General features: G+C 40.9%; 4 protein-coding genes across 4 annotated transcripts; 2 read left to right on the top strand and 2 right to left on the bottom strand.

Moving 5' to 3' along the window:
• Positions 1-14,436: 14,436 nt before the first annotated feature.
• LOC106638868 (histone H3) lies at positions 14,437-15,117 on the bottom strand. The gene has a single exon (XM_023389426.2). It carries the CDS (start codon positions 15,096-15,098, stop codon positions 14,688-14,690), a length of 411 nt encoding a protein of 136 aa, XP_023245194.2. The 5' UTR covers positions 15,099-15,117; the 3' UTR covers positions 14,437-14,687.
• Positions 15,118-15,350: 233 nt separating this feature from the next.
• On the top strand, positions 15,351-15,668 carry LOC149374206 (histone H4). Its single transcript, XM_089594247.1, has one exon. It carries the CDS (start codon positions 15,357-15,359, stop codon positions 15,666-15,668), a length of 312 nt encoding a protein of 103 aa, XP_089450373.1. The 5' UTR covers positions 15,351-15,356.
• Positions 15,669-17,336: 1,668 nt separating this feature from the next.
• Positions 17,337-17,758, bottom strand: LOC106638897 (histone H2B.1/H2B.2). Its single transcript, XM_014352276.2, has one exon. It carries the CDS (start codon positions 17,725-17,727, stop codon positions 17,353-17,355), a length of 375 nt encoding a protein of 124 aa, XP_014207762.1. The 5' UTR covers positions 17,728-17,758; the 3' UTR covers positions 17,337-17,352.
• A 262-nt stretch (positions 17,759-18,020) lies between these two features.
• Positions 18,021-18,456, top strand: LOC106638881 (histone H2A). Its single transcript, XM_014352255.3, has one exon. The coding sequence runs from the start codon at positions 18,059-18,061 to the stop codon at positions 18,434-18,436; it is 378 nt and encodes a 125-aa protein (XP_014207741.1). The 5' UTR covers positions 18,021-18,058; the 3' UTR covers positions 18,437-18,456.
• The last annotated feature ends 2,254 nt before the right edge of the window (positions 18,457-20,710 follow it).

Below are 20,710 nucleotides of genomic sequence, written 5' to 3'. Positions count from 1 at the left end.
GTTTATACTCCAATTAAATTAAATGATACAGCAAAAACTTGTGAAAAAAAAATCGACAGCAATATTTTTCGGTGTTGGAAAAAAAAAAAAATTTTATTACTATCTAGAAACCAACACAAACATTTAACATTTTAAATAACAGAGCTGCTACTGTATGAGTAACAATTGTATGTCAATCAAGTGGAAGAGATGGAAGAATGGATGTACTCTCGCATTTGTTACTCTCAAATTGCAGACTGGTCAACATATTATTTATTGCTCTTTCCTACATTTATATGTATAGAAATTTATAATGCACACACAGCTGTCGCGTAAACAATTGATCTCTGCATATGCCAGCCAATTCGATCGATTGCAATGAAACGTGCATGCCTGTATGAGCGCAATTGTGTGTTGAAAAGGCAAAACTCGATTCGATTTTGATGAAAAGTAAATTGCCGAACAGTATTGCTTTCATTACGGCATTTCAAGCTCACAACGCCAACGAATTGATGCATGCGTGTCCTTCATTTGGCTTGGTACTTATTATCATGATTTTGTTTTGTTGGTTCAACAATAGAAGTTGACTTTGTCATTTGGGAAATAAAATTCAGCATTTGGTATTTTTTAGCATTAAAGTTCTTTCTCGGTTTTCCCGAAGATAGTGCTTTTATCGGATGTATCCAGAATCCTGCGATTTTAAAATAACCAACACAATTTTGTAAGGATTTTGCTGGATGATAAAATTAACACCCACATATCGGCTTACCTTCTCCTTTTCGCTCCCTTCACACGGCTAACAAATTATTTTTTTCTTTCACTTTTCTTTAAATTGTAAACTTGAAAGATGACGTAGCTATTAAAGCAAAACGATTGCAGCTCTTGAAACAAAACGATTTAGTCAAAATGACGTTATTATCGCAATGTAAGTACATGTGGATGTAGAGTGTGATCCCATTTGATTAGCAAAGGTAACTCCTATACTTGTTTGACGAACCGAACGACTTAATTTTCGGTCTACTATGTTGGACAAGAATATGCACGCATTCTAACACATACTTTTTTCCAACTCCCTACATTTCAATGCAGTAGTTTCAGAAAAAATAAAATCCGTCTGCATGTATATGAATACCTTAGGGGTGTGTGAAACGAACAAAATAGAAAATTGAATGTAGAGTAAAAAAGAAGGAAAAAATTCTTCAGCCGGATAGTAGCGCAGCAGCAGCGATATTGGTACACTTATTTCGAAATCCTCTTCTCTGCGACTTAAAGTATGATAATAAACATAAATTCCTAATTTTAAGTTTCTCATTTTAGTATGAAAATAGAATTTTCGTCTACTTGAGGGCACACATAAAAGTAGACGCAGAACTATCTAATCTCGGAATTCATGCCGAAATTTTCCTTAGATATTCACCTGGATTCACACATTTACATACATGTATACATCCATAAAGACGATTTAATTAAGTTGCTTTTTGTGCTCCCTTCTCCATTACTATGTCGTATTTTATCCCCTTCCCTTTTCTCCCCTACTATGGAAAATTTCGGTATTATGAATATGAATATTTATCGAAGCAACGGAATGTCTCAGCTGCACGTACTTCCTCCATCTTTTGTTAATGCAGCTCGTACACACTTGAAAATCCTACAATAGGTACAGAGCCTGCAATGTATTCTCATACACCTGGCATAGCTTATTAAACTGGGAAAATCTGGGTGTTACAAAAAGTTTCATTTAAGAGAAAAGGTGTAGTATAATTTTAATAATCGTATTATCACACAGTCAGGAGAAGTTTATATTAAACGCTAAAATTTTTTTTTTTTAACGTTTATATTATCCAGTACCTTTTTTACTTTCTCAAAACGTTTCATTCAAAGTATTTTGAGAAAAAAGATAATTGTTAATGTCAATAGTTTGTAGAACTTTCAGATTAAGTTCAGCGATTTTATTTGATAATCAAACAATGAAGAAATAAAGAAATCATACTTCTTATCTCTATACCTTGAAATCCAATGATACAAAATAATCTAGTCTATGACTTGTTTTATTTACAGCAAAGGACAAAAAAGACTTCCAGAGGTATACGTTTTTAATTTTCTTTAAATAAATAACGCGTAAGTACGTATTCTTATATCGAAAATGTTTGACAACACGAGATAAAAGTTTAAGTTTTAGTGAGGCTTCGGTTTTAATATACCACCTCAATTCCAGCGATACGTATTCAATTTAACTTTGAAATTGAGTGTTTTGGTTGGGACAACGCTTCAGCTTTCATCTTGTCTGCTATAATAATCATTTAATTTACAAATCTACGTACATCTCACTATGGCACAACAAACTATACGAGCGATAAATTATTGTTTGTAAGTATAGTTTTGGCATATAGTAACTGCAACGTGGACTGCATCTGTTTTCATGTGATACTTCAATTTTAATAACAAGCAAGATATTTATCTAATGAGGAAATTCTTTGGACAGTGTGTACAACTTCAAAGTCAAAATTAAACGGATGCAATTGACTCTTAATTCATTGATTTTGAGTGTCAACTTTATTGATTGATGACTATTTTTATAATTAATGGGACCATTCTTTATGCAAATAATTGATTATTTTCCTCAATCGTGAAGCATACAAAGCAAATAAATCTATTCAAAGAACAAGTAATAAGATCTTATAAAAAATTGAATGAAAATCAGATAAAAAATGCATCCTTGGAAAATAGAAAACCTTAAGAGAACATGAAATGCGCGATAAATCCAGTGAAGTAAGCTGAAAGATTCTAATATTAAAGCAGCTAGGCTGTAAATGATTTTAGAGCTCACTTGTACTCTCACTTGCAACCCATGGGGATGCATATTGAAATTGAAATTGGGTACGTAAGCAACAGCCTCTGGCGTTCCACAAGTATTAGCTTCTTCTCTCATACATTCTTCTACGACACTTTACGAAAGGCTTTAGAGTTTTGATGGAATGTTTGCTAGTCTTAAATTCTCAGGGTATGGAAACAAGATAATTCCTTCGTTTTCATCCTTTTCTTTCTCTCTTTCGTTCTACCTCCTCTTTGCTTGCAAACACAAATTCGACTCTGCTGAAATTGGATTCTGCATTTTTTTGCTTCAGAGTTTCCACATAAAGGTGAAAAGGTTAAAAAGATCTGCGTTATATTACAGATTTTTTGTCTTCCTAAACACACGTATCTAAAGTACTTTACTTTTGAACGTCTAATTTATGTGTTTTGAGCTGTGTTAGTGGATGCTGACTTTTTTTTGGTTCATTGAGCTTTTTTATTTATTTTCATTACCTCAATGAACCGTAGCAGCAAAGGTTATAGATACATTTTAATAAAAAAACCTTCTTATTTAGATAAAAATAAAAGCTTATAGTATCCACATGTTAAACAAATTTCAGGGATTTCAATATACTCGCACGTCCAATCAGTGATTGTAAAAAAATTGTGTATAAAATTATGGTATTCTGACAGATAGACGAATATTTAAAACACTGAGAAAGATAGAGAGAGGCAGACAAGTGGGCAAATGAAGTTAACTAAAAGCTAATGAAATATTTGTTTGGTGACTTTATTAAATTACTGATAAACATTTAAACTAAGAAATATTCTCAAATGTTGAAGAAATAAGTTGCCAAGACGATTGCTGATTCTCTATTAATTTTAAAGAACTGTTCTGTACATCCATCACATGTTGACTGTTTTTAGTGACCTTTTACAAAGATCTTTGATCTTTCACAAACTTCACAACGCACGTCTATGTGTCTTTACTGCGGGTAGTCCATGCATCTTTGGACTCTTAATAAAGCGAAAAGTGCAATTAAACATTCACGTTTCAGTGGATCAAGATAACGGATTCTTTTCCTCTTCTATTCCAACTATTACTACTATTCAAGAAGTCACCCCGTGCTATTGTTAAATCACCAAAATTGTGCTCGTGCCATGAGCCCACAATTGCTTTTTTTTCATGCTACTTTTACAACCCTTCCCTTCCAAAACTTACATACACTTACAGAAAAAGAAGACATAAATAAGAAGTGTCTTTTCTTCTTCCCTTTCTTCGTCAACGACTTAACATTTAAGAAGTCATAACGAGAGGTGGAGACTAAAGGGAAAGGGTACGACGAGAGTACTGGTGGAAATGAGTTTTAGCTTGGATCATTATTAACAAAATTAAATCACTATTATCACAGACAATATCACGAAAGAGAAAGTGTCTGCACGTATAGGTAGAAGCATGCAAGTTTAATCTTTTGGAAGTAACCCTAGTACACCACAAGCTAGTTCGGAAGCAAGAGGAGGGTGACGAGGAAAAAGCACTATATGTTACTAATGCACCGAACACCGTTGATGGTCATACGTATACCTGCCATATACACACGCATCCTGGAGAGAGAGAGAGAGAAACTTGAATAATGCATAATATTGTCCTGTAGCCCAGCGACGACCATTCACGTTTCGGTTTGTACGTAGGGCATATGAACCAGCTCTCACTATAATATCTCGCTCCATGGATGTATGTATATGTTATGAGTAAGAGTATATTTGCAAATTCGCTTTACAGCCACTCAAGTCCATTTCTCTATGCAAATCTACGAGTCGGAAGTGCTAGCCGATCGATTAGACTCTTTCCACCACTTGTACCGATTTTGCATGACATGCACGCCAGCATACGCATATGAGGAAGTAGACGAGTTTACTGTACGTTACTGTGTTGTACAGTCGATTGAATGAGCAGCAGTATAGCTGCTGTTTTAGGTAGTACTCATAAAAGCTGTCAGCGATCGAGTTAAATGCTGATCACCACGGCTGATTGATTGACTTTTTTTTTTTTTTTTTTTTTTTTTTTTTTTGTTACGTATGATTTAATTATATGTTATGATAGCTCAAGTTAATTAAATCAGAGTACTGATGAATAGTTTGAATTTTTCGGTTTTCCATTTTTTTCTTCTTCAAAGTTAATGGCAACAAATAATTCCTTTAACATTTTAGAGGGCACAGTGAATCCTTTGAATTTTCACAACTAGTCTTTCGCACTTTTTCTAACTTGTAGTTTTTCCTACTGGTCACCACCTTGACAAGAGAGCAAGGATATTTCACTAGGTCGTACAACTTTTTTCACCTATTTATTTGATCTTTCACCCTGCAGGGGAAGACTGGATACGGTTGTGACAGTGGTCATATTGGCAAAACTGTAAGAGAGAACCGCCAAATATAAGAGGGGGGAGGAGTGGAGTGCTGGGCACTCGTGTGATATCAACGACAGCAGAGGCCTACAGTACTTTTAAATGGGAAGTCAAATGTAAGTATTTTCAGTAAATCTTTTTTTGCAATTATCGCTGTATATGTACAGATCGAGCAGTGAGTATTTTTCCCTGTTATAAGATACACATTAGTGCATAAAAATCAGTGGTTACTTTCCATGTAAGCTATGTTGTGATTACATGGTATTTTTTTTTTTTTCAAATGAGTGCGGTGGGTACGATTGTGACATACTGCCCGGGTACGGTTGTGACACAAGCAAAATTAGTTTTTTTTCCTGTCAGATGCCGTATGAACGTTCCAGAAGAACGGAAAGAAATGCGTGTGATGTTGAAAGGCATACGATGATACAAAGCAGGGGATTTCTATACGAAAAGCTGCAGGAATGCGCCAAATACATCACATGAAATTATTGCGATACGTTCGTATACGTGATGCAGTCAGTGCAAACGGCCATAACGGAGGTAGCATCAGTATAGGTTGTGTTGCTCACAACAAAGTCTTCTCTAAGGAGCGGGAACTGCGGTTGTTAAAATACCTACTACGTTGCGTGGATATATACTTTGGGTATATAATATCTAAAATAATGAAATGTACTTTTCAAAAGTAGATATACATAAAATGTTCCATATTTGATTCATTTAATTAAAAATTAATTGAATTAACAAATTGTTGAACTTTCTAAAAAAGGTGCTGTTACATTATGTTCAATATAAGATGCAATAAAAGTGATTTCAAACGGTTTCAATGTATTTTTTTTTTTTTTTTTTTTTTTTTTTTTTTTTTTTTTTTTTTTTTTTTTTTTTTCAGTCTCGCTCGAGCGCTCGTACCGAACGCACGCTTTCTGCGCACGCCCGTTACGCATTGCTCTTACTCAGACTTGAGTTCTCTCTAAACGGCCCTTTTCAGGGCTACCTCTTACTCTTTCCGTAAACGCGATTTAGTCGCGCCGCGCGACTGTGTTTCCGCTAAATTATACACCCGCGTACACGCCGCCCTCAGGGGTGGCCCAATTGGCTAGCCCTTCACTAGGGCACAGCCAAAAAATGAGCACTGTGGATAATCCACAATTTCAAGTCAGTGTGACTAATTCCTTCGACGCGCTGTTAGAGGAAACAGACTCATCATCTTCCGAGATGTCCGCGCAAAGTAGTGCAAGTGATCGTTCAAGTGCCAATGCAAGTGACAATAGTGCACAGTTCCCCGCAGTGTCTGACATGTCAGTCAGCCGGCCAATGGACCAGCGATCCCTCGAGCTGAAGAGCCGAGATCTCCGTGTCAACCGACACAACTCTCAGCGGGAACGCAGCCCGCTCTCCTGGGACACAGCTGTGCCCCCAGCAATCGCCAAGGAACTCGAAAAACAAAAACAGAGGATCGAGTACTTGGAGAAAATAGCGAGTGAGTACTCATTTCAGCTGGAAAATTCCATCCAGCTGATAAATTCTTTACAAGCCTCCAACGAGGAGAAAGATGCGACCATCGCAGCACTCCTCGCGAAATCCCCCCACATAGCTAAAATCCCGCTCACAGAAGGCCCGAGCCTTATAATTCCGTCCCCAGGAAACAGCGACCCCCTTAATCTCAAAAACTCTTCCACTGAGGAAGTTGAGCAATTCCCCGCGCTACCGAAAACGGTAAACACCCCAGCGAATTCCCCAAGTGTAAAGCCACCCCAGAAAAAACGGCGCACGCGCGATCCCGATACGGGAAACTCCGCAGCCAACTTCTTCGACATGGAGGTCGAAAAATCCCCAACGCAAGCGTCACCACTCAGCTCTTCCCTGAAAGAGAAAAACACTTTCGATGGTCATCTCGAGGACCAAACTCAACATGACGCGGAGGCAGTCAACAGCGCGCCCAAAAAGAAGGCACCCCCACCGATCACAATCTTGGACCAAAAATTATGGCCCAAGATTAATAAAGCCCTCGTCGCGGAGAATATCCCTGTTCGCCGCGTCATTACGACCTCCGAAGGTACACGCGTGTACCCCGACAATGTCGATGGCTTTCGACGTATCGTCCACGACCTTGAGGAGAAAAAGGTCGAATTTACCACCCATCAGCTTCACGAGGACCGTGAAATGATAGTCGTCATCCGTGGAGTCAACATTGGCTACACGGATGCAGAAATCCTGGAGATGATCCAGGAAAAAGTACCTTCCGCCCGTCGTGTCTATCGCATGACCAAAGGTGACCGAACCTGGTCATTAGTCACTGTGTACCTAGATGCGTCAGATGTCAGATCCCACGACATCTACAACATCAGGTCTCTCGGGGGCACTTCTGTTAGAGTAGAACAGAAGCGCAAGTCAAACGACATTCCCCAGTGCCGTCGCTGCCAAAAATTTAATCACACGGCGGCCTACTGCCGTGCGGCCTTCGTTTGTGGTTTCTGCAGCTTAAACCACGCCACCGCAACGTGTCCAAAAAAGGATAAGGACCAAGTCACTCCTCGCTGTGCAAATTGCAAAGGCGAGCACCGCGCCTTCTACCGGGGTTGTCCAAAAATCCCCCAAAAAGGAGCTCAAGCCCCCAAGAAAAGTACTGCCCCTCCTCCCCCTTTTGGGAGAGCCGCCCCTCGGACAACAGCCCAAGGCTCGAACACCACTCGCCCGGGGATGTCATACGCGAATGTGGCATCCTCTCAACAACATCGAACAGGAGCCCCTCCCCCGACTCCCCTGTTCAACACACCCCCGACCACCGAGACAATCCTCCACTCAATAATGACCCTACTGACTCGCCTCGACCAAAGGGTGTCCGGACTAGAGGGAAACAGAACAGTAGCACGATAGATAAAGACTTCACACTACTTAACTGGAACGCGAACAGCATTACACACAAAACGACTGAACTTGTACACGTACTCCAGACCAAAAACATAGACGTTGCATGCATAACCGAGACACACCTAGACAACACAAAGTCACTATACATACACAACTACACGGCCCACAGAAGAGATAGACGCGACCAATCACATGGCGGAGTGGCTATCCTTGTACGCAAGGGCATCCGCCATCGAGTCATCAGTACAGACGCTGCCAACTGCGAAGCAATTGGAATCGAAGTATATACTACTACATCCTCTTCCATTAGAATCATCTGCCTCTATTCCCCTCCCACGGTTGATCCTACCCTCCAATGCATAAACTCTCTGTTTGACTCCAACATCCCTACGATCGTGGCTGGCGACTTGAACGCCAAGCACAAATCGTGGGGGTGCAAACACGAGAATCCCAAAGGACGCTCCCTTCTCAAACACTTGCGTAACCTCAACATCAATATTGAGGTTCCGAGCGAACCAACTCACTATCCAAGCTCCCCAGACCAGGACCCCGACATTCTAGACATATTCCTAACGAAAAACTTGACCATCCCCACGGAACCAAGAACTTCTCCTGACCTCCCCTGTAACCATAACCCAGTCTACCTAGATATCCCTAGATCCCTTCTCACCATACCCGTCACCACCAGCCGCATAGACTGGGTCCACCTTGCGTATAACCTCGAATCCTCTCCATTCAAATGTTGCCCCATTAGGTCCCAAACGGAACTCGACATAGCAGTAGACGAACTCACTGACGAACTCAACAGTTGCACACACAAAGCCACCACAACAACCACAGCTCCCCAACATACACTCAAACTCCCCCGCGACCTCCTGCGCCTCATCAAGGAGAAGAAAAGAGTCCAGAAACTCTGGCAAAATAGGAGAACCCCCGAACTTAAAGTTCACCTTAACTCCCTTGAAAGGGAAGTCAAATCCCAAGTCTTCGAATTCCGAAACAAGGAATTTAACAAATTCATAGCCGAGGCAGAGTCCCACCCAAGAAATGCTTGGAAGGTCGTTAAAAAACTCCGTAACAAACGGCCTTCCCTCCCCCCCCTTCAACAAGGGAACAAACTCTACTCGCTAGATTCGGACAAAGCAGAGATCTTTGCAGATTCGCTGCAAAATCAATGCTCCCCCAACCTCAGCGCTGAAGAACTAGCGCAGGAACACGCGAGGATCACCCACACGGTGCAGCAACAGGTCCTTGACAATCCAGATTTCGAACACTGCACACCCTTCGAAATCAGAGGCATCATCCGATCCCTAAAAACTCGAAAAGCCCCTGGCAGTGACGGTATCTCCAATAGCGTCCTGAAAATCCTCCCTCAAAAATTCATCACGGCGATCTGCAACATCACCAACGCCGTGATGCGCCTTCGTTATTTCCCAATTGCGTGGAAGGTGGCTACAGTCATCTGCCTCCCGAAACCGGGAAAACCCCTCAGCAACCCCGCGAGCCACAGACCCATTAGCCTACTCTCATCGCCCAGTAAAATCACTGAAAGCGTCATTCTCACCCGCCTAAACAAGCACGCCACGGAAAATAACATCCTTCCAGACGTGCAGTACGGCTTTAGAGCCAGACACTCGGCAGTTCACCAGCTTCTGAGAGTCACCGAAGACCTCTCCGATAGCCTCATACACAAAAACTTCTCCGCGATAGCTTTTCTAGATGTACAGCAGGCCTTCGACAGAGTTTGGCACGAGGGCCTCCTGTACAAGCTTATACAGTTAGGTTTTCCACACTACCTTATAGGCACTGTCAAATCTTACCTCTCGGACAGATTTATCCGCGTTAAAGTAGGCGACTCCCTCTCCAACCCCCGCCCAATTACCTCCGGAGTCCCCCAAGGCTCCAAACTCTCACCCACCCTTTTCAACATTTTCTGCCACGACCTGCCCCAGTGCGAAAACATCAACACGTACGTCTACGCAGACGACGTCGCGGTCAGCTGTACGTCAAAACAACACTCTCGGTGCACCACCCTTCTAAACGAGCACATCATCACTCTACTCAACTGGTATAGTCTCTGGAAACTGGTCGTCAATGAGGCAAAGACTATAGCCATGCTCGTCTCCTGGAAAAATCCCAGGAAGAAATTGCAGAAGATAAGGGTCAACGGAGTAGATATCGACTGGAGCTACTCCGCCAAGTACCTTGGCGTAACGCTAGACCGTCGACTCACGTACGTTCGGCACATCAACAGCACCCGCGGAAAGGCATATGGAGCCTTCGTGCAACTAAAGCCCTTCTTCAACAACAAAGCCGTCTCCCAGAAGACCAAGCTGCGCACCTTCAACGCCATCATTAAAAGCATTAGCACCTACGCGATACCAACGTGGGGCGCTGCAAAGGGAAACCGACTACAGGGCATCCAGGGCCCTTTCATGAAGATACTGAGGTCGGTCCTGGGTATTCCGTGGTACATCAGGAATACTCAGATTATCAAGGAGTTAAACATCGTCCCTCCAATACAAGCAGCCCCCGTCCTTGCGTCTAAAATCCGCGCCTCCATTACGGACCACCCAAACCCCACCATCGCCGCACTCGCGAACCTCCAACCCGGTCGCTTCGACCTTATAAGACGTCCCTGCGCTCTAGCACAGAACCCCGAAGACCCTCAATACACTCTAGGTCTTCAATCCCCCCTGCTTCCATCGGATGCATCATCTCCATCTCCATGATCTCGACGAAACGAACGCGACTTCAATTCGTGCGCTCCCTTCAGGAGCACCCTTCTATCCGCCGCATCCTCTACGGCCTCAACCCTATACAACACTCACACTAATCACAAGTACGCTTCCAAATACACAATACCCAGCGGACTCACACATTTACACACACACACACACACACACACACACGTACAATAACACAAAATTCAAGCTTCTCTAACTCTATTCCGGCGCAAGCCAAGACTCGAGCTTCGCCCAGATGCGTAAGTGCCCCCTCCTCTCATCTCTTCGAGAGCGAGTCGGCCTCCGAAATTCTCCGTTATTTTCCTTTTTCTTTCTCCTCTTATGCCCTTTTGTCTTCTAGGGGAGTGGTCCTCACGGACCTGTCCCATGCGGGGAGGTTAGTTTTTAGTCGGTAGGCACACCGGGTGAATCCGACACTACCACCGGATTAGCTGGGGTGTCTATGAAGATTTTCCCCTCCCCGCTCCATCAAACAAAAAAAAAAAAAAAAAAAAAAAAAAAAAAATGTATTTTTTTAACCTGTCTCAACCGTCCCCAGGCACTGCCACAACCACCCCTGGGGTGTGCATGGGCGGTTATGACATATACATATATATACATACATACATATATATATATACTAGCAGCCCCCCGTCTCGGCTTCGCCCGAGACTTACTAAATAAAACACCGTAGTGTGTTGACATGTAATGTGAAACATTTTTAGTTAGAAAATTTTATACAGATTCCCGATACATCTCAGAACAAAAATCTTCTTACTAAAAACGTATTTTTTCGGAATCCATATAGTTTATTTGGTCAAATAATAAGGTGTAAAAATTCAAAAAAATAATTATGCTGAAAAGTACTGTGCGTTCTTTATGCCATAAAATAATCGATGGCTATAAGAAGTTGTTGATTTACAGTTTCTTTTGTGTAATTCACGGCAAGGGCTATTTTTTAAAGCTGTTAAGATTTTAAACCCCCAAAAAATTTATATTAAAAAAAAATTTTTTTCTCATATCTCACAATTTTATTACCAGAGCAACAAAGTCCTGGACCTTAAACCCAACATTTTTATTGCCACAAAAACAAAAATACATTTTCCACTTATTTAAAAATCTGAAGTAGGATCTTTAAAGATTTCAGAGATTGCTGTGAGGGTACAATGGAAAGCTGATCTCTCACGTAATGGACTCTTAAGTTGTCGATTTTGACGGTGCTGTTTCAATCTCGATAAATTTTCTGCGTCAGTTTCTTGACGCCTCAAATTGTATTCATTAGATACATTTGAAGTTTTCTTTCCAATATACCCTTTTGCGACTATTGGCATGCTTACGACTTGAATGACCCCTAAAGGCTATTTTCAGTCAACTTTGTTAATTTTAATACATTTGTTGGCTAGGTAGTTCGACGTCCGATGGCCCTAAAAAAGACCGGTGAGCTTCTTAAGTTAACTCTTTCTTGACTGCAGTTAACAGCGATTGTGACTGCCTGGATACCTCAGGGTGATCTTCTCTGGCTTGCTGTTGAAGACCCAGACTGATTGGGAGAAAAATTTGGGGCTAGTTGTAGTGCTCTTTCCCAACGTCTCCCGGTATAACGTCGAAGACGTTGGTGTCTAAAGCACCTTTTTTATTTGCAGATTCAGTTGTTTTGGTGATCTTAGATGGGGAGATTGGTTAGTGATGCGCAGCAGGGTCGGGTCCCCACACTTGTCCAGTGGAGGCTGTCCCGTTGGCTCAAGTTTTTTTTCCTACATAGCTGTTATAGGTTTGCCCAACGCAGACTTTGGAGAGGATCAGTGATTCCTGGTTGAATGCTTAGAGTCGAGAGGGTAATATAGAGTCGTCGGTCACCGGGTTTTCCAGCCTTGCGAAGAACAACTCCGCAGGTGACGTCTGCTTGTGAATAGCTGACTTGGTTTAATAGTGCCCGTCTTTAGTTAATATAGTCTTTTAGTCGACGAATCGCTTCCGGAAATGGTAATAAAAATGTATTTGTTGGCAAGGTAGTTTACACTTAGGTGGATCCTAAAAAGAACCGATGAAATTGATGGTTCAGTAGGGAACGTAAATACTTATAATGGCCCTAAAAAGCGCCAGTGGTGAAACTTCCAGGCTATTCTTTATTATTATTTCTGATGATGAAGAGCTGGCTACGGGTTGTTTGATTCTTACCCTGGGAGTCTCGATGTACGGAGACTGTGATGGAGGGAGGTACGCCGCTGACCAAAGAATATCTCGTCTCGGGTCGTTCCCCGGATAACCAACTGCTCATCTTTAGACGGGAACATGTGGGTAAGCGCATTGGGGACGTGACGACCAAGAAGGTAGCCGTTGTGGCTTCCCGTGCCCCTCAGAGCTGTTTTCCCTTGCTTACATTTGTAGCCACAAATTCTCTAACTACACCAGGTGGGATGGTGGGACTCCCTCACAACTCTGATGAGTTGGATCCAGATTGTGCTCTGGCTACATATGTCTCCTGGTATTGTGGAAGAGACGGCATCGGTTGGAATTTTTTTTTTTTTTTTTTGATCGCACTCGGCGAGTTTCAGGGTGAAGAGACACCTAGGGCCCTTCCCCTTTAGAGAAGAGTGTCGTCCGTAACCGGGATACCCAGCTGCAGGACTATCACCAGCATTCTCTACATATTTTGTTGAGCTGCCGAAGCTCGACTGTACCACTATGGAGCAGTGTGCCGAGATCGTGCTGAGAACTCGCGCACACTTGTGCGCAGCCGGCCTCCGATTGGCCGAGCGACTGCGCGTCGTTTGAACGTCCAAAACTCAAAGACACAGCGCTCAAAGCCCGAACACATAAACCCCAAATGCCTAATCCCAAACGACCCAGTGCGCTTACTTGGCCGCATTTTATTTTATTTATTAATTACCAAAATTCTAAGCGGCTAATCCCCAACGACCCAGTGCGCTTACTTGGCCGCACTTTTATTTTATTTAATAATTACCAAAATCCCAAGCGGCTAATCCCCAACAACCCAGTGCGCTTACTTGGCCGCACTTTTATTTTATTTATTAATTACCAAAATCCCAAGCGGCTAATCCCCAATAACCCAACGTTGGAGATTAGCCGCTTGGGATTTTGGTAATTAATAAATAAAATAAAAGTGCGGCCAAGTAAGCGCACTGGGTCGTTTGGGATTAGGTATTTGGGTTTTATGTGTTCGGGCTTTGAGCGCTGTGTCTTTGAGTTTTGGACGTTCAAACGACGCGCAGTCGCTCGGCCAATCGGAGGCCGGCTGCGCACAAGTGTGCGCGAGTTCTTAGCACGATCTCGACATATGCTACGGAGACGCTCCAGCGCTTTATAACCACACTTATTTAATTATGTTGCAGGTAGCTTCGATTGTATGTCGACGCCACGTAGCGGATTTTACTGAACTAAAGTGAAAAGCTGGCGTATTTTTGCAAAATTTTGAGCTCATTTATTGCTATTGTTATTAAATTTTTTAAGATAAAAACTATACTAAAACCATCTAGGAAGTATCATGAATCAGTGTGCAAAATTTCAGCAAAATCGGTTCAGTAGTTTTCACGGTTAGCGATTACAACGGTTTTAGCGACTTTGCTTTATATATTAGTAAGATATATATATGCATGTGTAAATATATATTTACAGCTCGTACTTCTAAACGGCTGCACCTGCAGTCATAATTTCTGTACACACACGTAGAGGAGTCTTCAATTTATCATGCCCAGCAATTTTTCTCCCACTGAGTGTTACACTTTCAAAGCTACAGGCTCTGAAGTAAAAATTATTGGCACAACCGTACGCAGTGTTCCTTTATATGTTTATCCTACATAAATACTCAATTTTTAAACTAAAGAATGACTAAAATGCAGGGACTCACGTTAATTTTTGGTGGCTCTGAAAAGAGCCGGTTGTTTTTCTGAATGATCTAAGCACGTTCTCCACGGATGCGTCGAGCCAACTGAATGTCTTTGGGCATGATGGTCACTCGCTTAGCGTGGATCGCACACAGGTTGGTGTCTTCAAAAAGTCCTACAAGGTACGCCTCACTCGCTTCCTGCAGAGCCATAACGGCCGAGCTCTGGAAGCGCAAATCGGTCTTGAAGTCTTGGGCGATTTCTCGCACAAGGCGCTGGAACGGAAGCTTGCGTATAAGCAGTTCAGTGCTCTTCTGATACCTACGGATCTCACGGAGGGCCACTGTTCCTGGCCTGTAGCGATGTGGCTTCTTGACACCACCAGTAGCGGGCGCGCTCTTACGAGCCGCTTTCGTGGCCAGCTGCTTCCGTGGAGCCTTCCCTCCGGTGGATTTTCTCGCTGTTTGCTTCGTACGAGCCATTGCGTCACAACAACAGTAATACCAGACGACCAAAGGTTGAATCGAGAATGCCCTAAGCTCGAGAAGTGCCCCCTTTTTATACGTTCGAAAACCGGTCGGAAAGAGAGACTGGAGTTGGGGGGCCGTTGCCGATCGAACAGTCGTAGAGAGGGAAGAGTTTCGAGGAAGCCTATAAAAGGGGGGCTCAAAGTCCCCTTAGCATCACAGTACCTTTGCAGGTCCGTTAGTTCAGTATAACTTTCTTCCAACTGCTTCAAGATGACTGGTCGTGGTAAGGGAGGAAAAGGATTGGGAAAAGGAGGAGCAAAGCGCCATCGCAAGGTCCTTCGTGATAATATCCAGGGTATTACCAAGCCGGCCATCCGCCGTCTGGCTCGCCGTGGAGGAGTCAAACGCATTTCTGGCCTAATCTACGAAGAGACCCGTGGTGTCCTCAAGGTTTTCCTTGAGAACGTCATCCGTGACGCCGTCACATACACCGAACACGCCAAGAGGAAGACCGTCACTGCCATGGACGTTGTCTACGCATTGAAGAGACAGGGACGCACTCTCTACGGCTTCGGCGGTTAATTACGTTTACAAAGTTGAAAAATCGGCCTTTTTCAAGGCCACAAATCTATCAAACGTTCACGACTAACATCTTATATAAATAACAGTTACCGTACTCCCGGGTAAACAAAAAACCACTTGGTCTTTAAAAGAAATAATTCTGAATTGAAAAATCATGTGTCGAAACAAGAAATCTGTCGAGTAACACGACATTTCGTCTATTCGAATAAACGTTTATTTACAAACAGAAAAAGAAAAATTAAATAAATATTTAGATGAAAATTCTAAATGTTGCGTTATAAAGATATTATTTATTTCATTTGATTAATTAACGTCTACTTAGTTCGAATAAATTTTTTTTTCTTTATATCCAACTAAATGTTTATCTAGATTGACGGAATTTTTTTGTCTTCAGTGTAAGTATAGCTTTGTCGACTTTGCTAACACCGTTTCTCTTTTACGTTCTCCCTCTCTCTTACAGAGGCATCTGTAAATAACTGTTAGTGTCGACCCAACTATATGCGGACATACTTACTTGGGCCTACAGACGTACAGTACAGACAGAGTAGCGGCGCATACACTCACACATTGTTGTACTATAGAATTAAGTTTAATATGTATGTGGGGCGCTGTGCAGAAAATGGAAGGTTCCATTGCCCAGTCTATTGAAACACCATTTACCCTGTTGAAATTTGGCTATAAAAACTATTTTAAATAATAAAAAGTACTGTTTTTCTAAAACGGCAACGTAAATTAGATTATAACTTTTACTGTAAATCGAAAAAAGTGGATGAATTGGGGTTACTGACTCGTGTTTCACTCCAAAGTTTTCACTTTTGACGACCCTTGGAAGAAAAAAAAGATGTATTATTTTTTCTTCGCCAGAAAATTTATAAGTCGTCAATGTTTACCATTATTTTTACAAATTTTAGAAAATCAAAGAAAATTTTTTTCCAGACCTTCACGACTCGTCGGTTCTCTTTAGCCTATCGCTATTGACTCATCGCTAATCTTATTTTCCTACGCCGCACATACTTAGAAAGTGGTTGCATGTAACTATACTTGTGTGATTGTGAAATTTGAAAAATCGAGCAGCAACGTTAATTATAGTGGATATCCGATAACGTGCCTTTACATTGCTGAGCGGACGGTTACAACGGTAGATAGTAACTAGAATGATTTTTTTTCAACACGCTTTTTTAGTAATTATTTAATTATTTTTTATAAATTGTGTAATCACATGCTTTTATTTAGAGAAATAAGTTTCGACTATATGTACGTGGTTTATTGTACGAGAACCAGCATATTTCGAAAATTAAAATAATCAGACTTAATGAAGGTTTAATTTATTGAGATTTTTTTCGTAGTTAAAACGAATTTATTATAGGCAAGTTTGAAACTTATCAACCATAAGATATCTCCTTGAACCATCCCCACCTCCTGGAAGTCTAGTAAAAGTAAATAAATAGGAAAGACAAGGAAAAAATCGGTAATTATAAGAGGATCGGTAACCAGTTTGATGAAAGAAAGGGGGCTCGCTCGACAAGATTAATTGAGAAAAATGTCAATGTGAGAACGGTTAATTTTTATGTTTACGCATAGGGGTTGTTTAGTGAGGCACGGGGTCTTATTTTACTAATGGCAGCAGTAGTTTACATCGTAATGTTTTGTGGCCCTGAGAAGGGCCGATTGATGACGGTGGTATTTACTTGGAACTGGTGTACTTGGTCACCGCCTTGGTTCCTTCAGAAACGGCGTGCTTAGCCAATTCACCAGGCAGTAAGAGCCTTACAGCTGTCTGAATTTCCCGAGAGGTGATGGTCGACCTCTTGTTGTAATGGGCCAGGCGAGAAGCCTCGGAGGCGATGCGCTCGAAGATGTCGTTGACGAAGCTGTTCATGATGCTCATCGCCTTGGAAGAGACACCAGTGTCGGGGTGGACTTGCTTCAACACCTTGTAGATGTAGATAGCGTAGCTCTCCTTCCTCTTCTTGTGCTTCTTTTTCTTGTCACCCTTAGTGATGTTTTTAACGGCTTTTCCTGCCTTCTTCACAGCTTTACCAGATGCTTTGGGTGGCATGATGATGCGTAAGTTGTATCGAAGTCTAACAGCGAAGGACAGAGAGACAGTATGCTGGTGCACAGTTTCGACTCTCCTTTTATGAGCGTCGGAACGTTCTCTCCAAAATCCATCCCTACCTTTTCAGAGCCACGAGGCGGCAGCGGCGAGTCTCTCTCTACAATGGCTTTGTTTCGTGCAGCTGTTTTTTCCGTTCTCGAAGAGTAGGGGCATGCTTCGGGAGAGCAGCTCGAAGGCCTATATAAGCGGGCTCTCAGCAACTCCATTGTTATACAGTAACTGTGCGGCGCAGTTAGTCGTCGACTTCAAGCTTACACCCTCAACTCGAATCATGTCTGGACGTGGCAAAGGTGGTGGCAAGGTGAAGGGAAAGTCCAAGACTCGCTCTACTCGGGCTGGACTCCAGTTCCCCGTAGGACGTATCCATCGTCTGTTGCGGAAAGGCAACTACGCCGAACGAGTGGGTGCTGGTGCGCCAGTATACCTGGCCGCTGTCATGGAATACTTGGCCGCTGAGGTTCTCGAGTTGGCTGGCAACGCAGCTCGTGATAACAAGAAGACCAGAATCATCCCTCGTCATCTCCAACTAGCAATCCGCAATGACGAAGAATTGAACAAGCTGCTCTCTGGAGTAACAATCGCCCAAGGTGGTGTCTTGCCCAACATCCAGGCCGTACTTTTACCCAAGAAAACCGAGAAAAGCTCGTAGATCTGAATTAGTTAATAACAAACAGTCCTTCTCAGGACTAAAAATGGAGTCAAACGTATTTGATTTACTTTTATCATATTTTTATCATTATATATATTAGTGACACTAACTAATCGCTATCAAACGTATCACACTGTCGAGGGTTAATCTACGTATTACTACCACTTTTTTCATCAAAGTAATTTTCAAAGGCTATAGAAAATGCCTGCAAGCTCTTATCAACTTGATTCTCTCTTTCAAGTGAAGGCTATGCAATCAGGTACTTATATATAATACTCAACTAATTTTTATTGCATCATTAAGTTATACATTTATTTTTTAAGTTAGCTAAATGCTTATGTTACCGTCATTATGCATGTATTAACGCTCCCCGATTACTGCCAGTACATCTATTACTGCCCATGCATGTACCTACTACCACTTATAAATATGGTTACTTCTTAAGTAATTAAAGATTAATTCTTGAAATAACATACAGTTAAACACATTAATGAAAGTACTATAATTAAATTAAATACTAATTTCACAACTAATGTTTCATTTGTGAGACCTACAAAAGCTTAGTAATTTGAAGGAACTTTGACTTTTAATACAGTTAGAAACGCACTCCACGGTCTTAAATTAGTATTATAAACCTGAATATAAAAGCTGACAAAAATTTTTTAAAATATATATTATACCTATGACTAACGATCACTGTTGAAATTCAAATTTATAGTTCCAACTTTTATATTTGTTCTTAAGTACCTTGTTTCTTTTTTATTTTCAACAATGCTTTTTCTTTAACCTTATTTAGCATGGCAACATTTTTAGCACGATTTTTTTTACGCCACTGCCAACTTTGTTTCTTTTTTGCCATATTTTCATTTTAACAATACCTCACACGTACTTGTTTGAACAAAAAAGATTATAGACAAAAAGTAAATACAATTTCCAATTTTAATCCCACTCTATAGGGTTAGGTTAATATAACCTACGGAAAGGCTGGTAGTAATTGTAACACGGTCTGGAATCTATGCATAAGACAATGCCACTTCAATTAAAAATATAAAAAATTGTAAGAGAAAGTTAATGATTTAAAAAAAAAAGCATCTTTTATTTTATCAGGAAATCTTTATTTGTTGTGATACTTATAAATATACTATTGGAATGTGTTTTCGTCATTACTGATAAGCGGAAAAAACTGGATTGTTTGGCTACAATCTTACCACTGTCGACAAATTTTTACATTTCGTTAATTTATAATGAATTTTTCATACATTCAGTCGTATCAGACGTCTAGAATCTAAAAAAAATCATGGATTTTATTTTGTAGTGTCAGTAACCCACATTTACCACCTCGACTGTAGATAAATAAAAATAGCCAAGGAACGGCTTAGAAGAGAGACTTTCTTAGGAAAGAAAGACTTGATAGATAATATAAATAAATATTCTGTGTATTTGTAGATAAAAAAGAGAATATTTTATTTATTAATTTCACTAAAAAAACTGTTTGGTTTTTAATTGCTGATGCTTACTCTTTTTAAAGGCACTTTTTATTGATAAATAATAATAAAAAACTGTTGGGATTTTAATCGCCGATGCTTAGCCACCATAGTGAATATTTTTTTGTATCAATTACCCTGAAAAACAGTTGGATTATTAATCGCCTATGTTTGCTAGTCTGAAGGCACGTTTTATTAATAAATAATAATAATAAACTTTCTAATGCTCATACTTTACTACAGAAAGATCTTAAAATTTAGTTATTAAATCTTCATTTATGATTAAAAAATGATTCACGATTCAAAATGATTCACTTATGATTCTGAATCATTTGAATCACGTGGACGGCCCCTTAGTTTGTCCAGATGCTTGTCTAGTCTAGACTCAGAAGAATTAGTTTGATACCAACCAACGGACTTTCTCATTTAGTGACAATGGTGACTAATGATATAAAGTCAGTTCACACCACTCAAATTTGCTACTATGAGGAAGTTTGCCTTGCAAGCTTAAAGTAGATAGCGCCAGGGTAAACCAACTGTCATGGCGACTCGCGGGAAAATTCAAAATATATTATTTTTAAAACAAATTTTTTTTCCAAGAACGACTGTCAAAAAATATGTTATATCGCATTAAATGAAAATAACTAATTTATTACACAATATAAAATATTTACCGCTTATATTTTACGCAGAATAATTACTTAAATGAAACATCCATAAAGCTCATTTGTACATATCAACGGAGGAATCTCTATCGATGCGAAGATGAGCTTTATGGATGTTTCATCTA

The sequence above is a fragment of the Copidosoma floridanum genome, unplaced genomic scaffold, assembly GCF_036245765.1.
Source record: "Copidosoma floridanum isolate Cflo_tuat_1 unplaced genomic scaffold, Cflo_Japanese_pri ptg000021l, whole genome shotgun sequence".
Taxonomy (NCBI): Eukaryota; Metazoa; Arthropoda; class Insecta; order Hymenoptera; family Encyrtidae; genus Copidosoma; species Copidosoma floridanum.
Note: the sequence above shows the minus strand (reverse complement) of the source record. Positions and strands in the feature narration are given on the sequence as shown.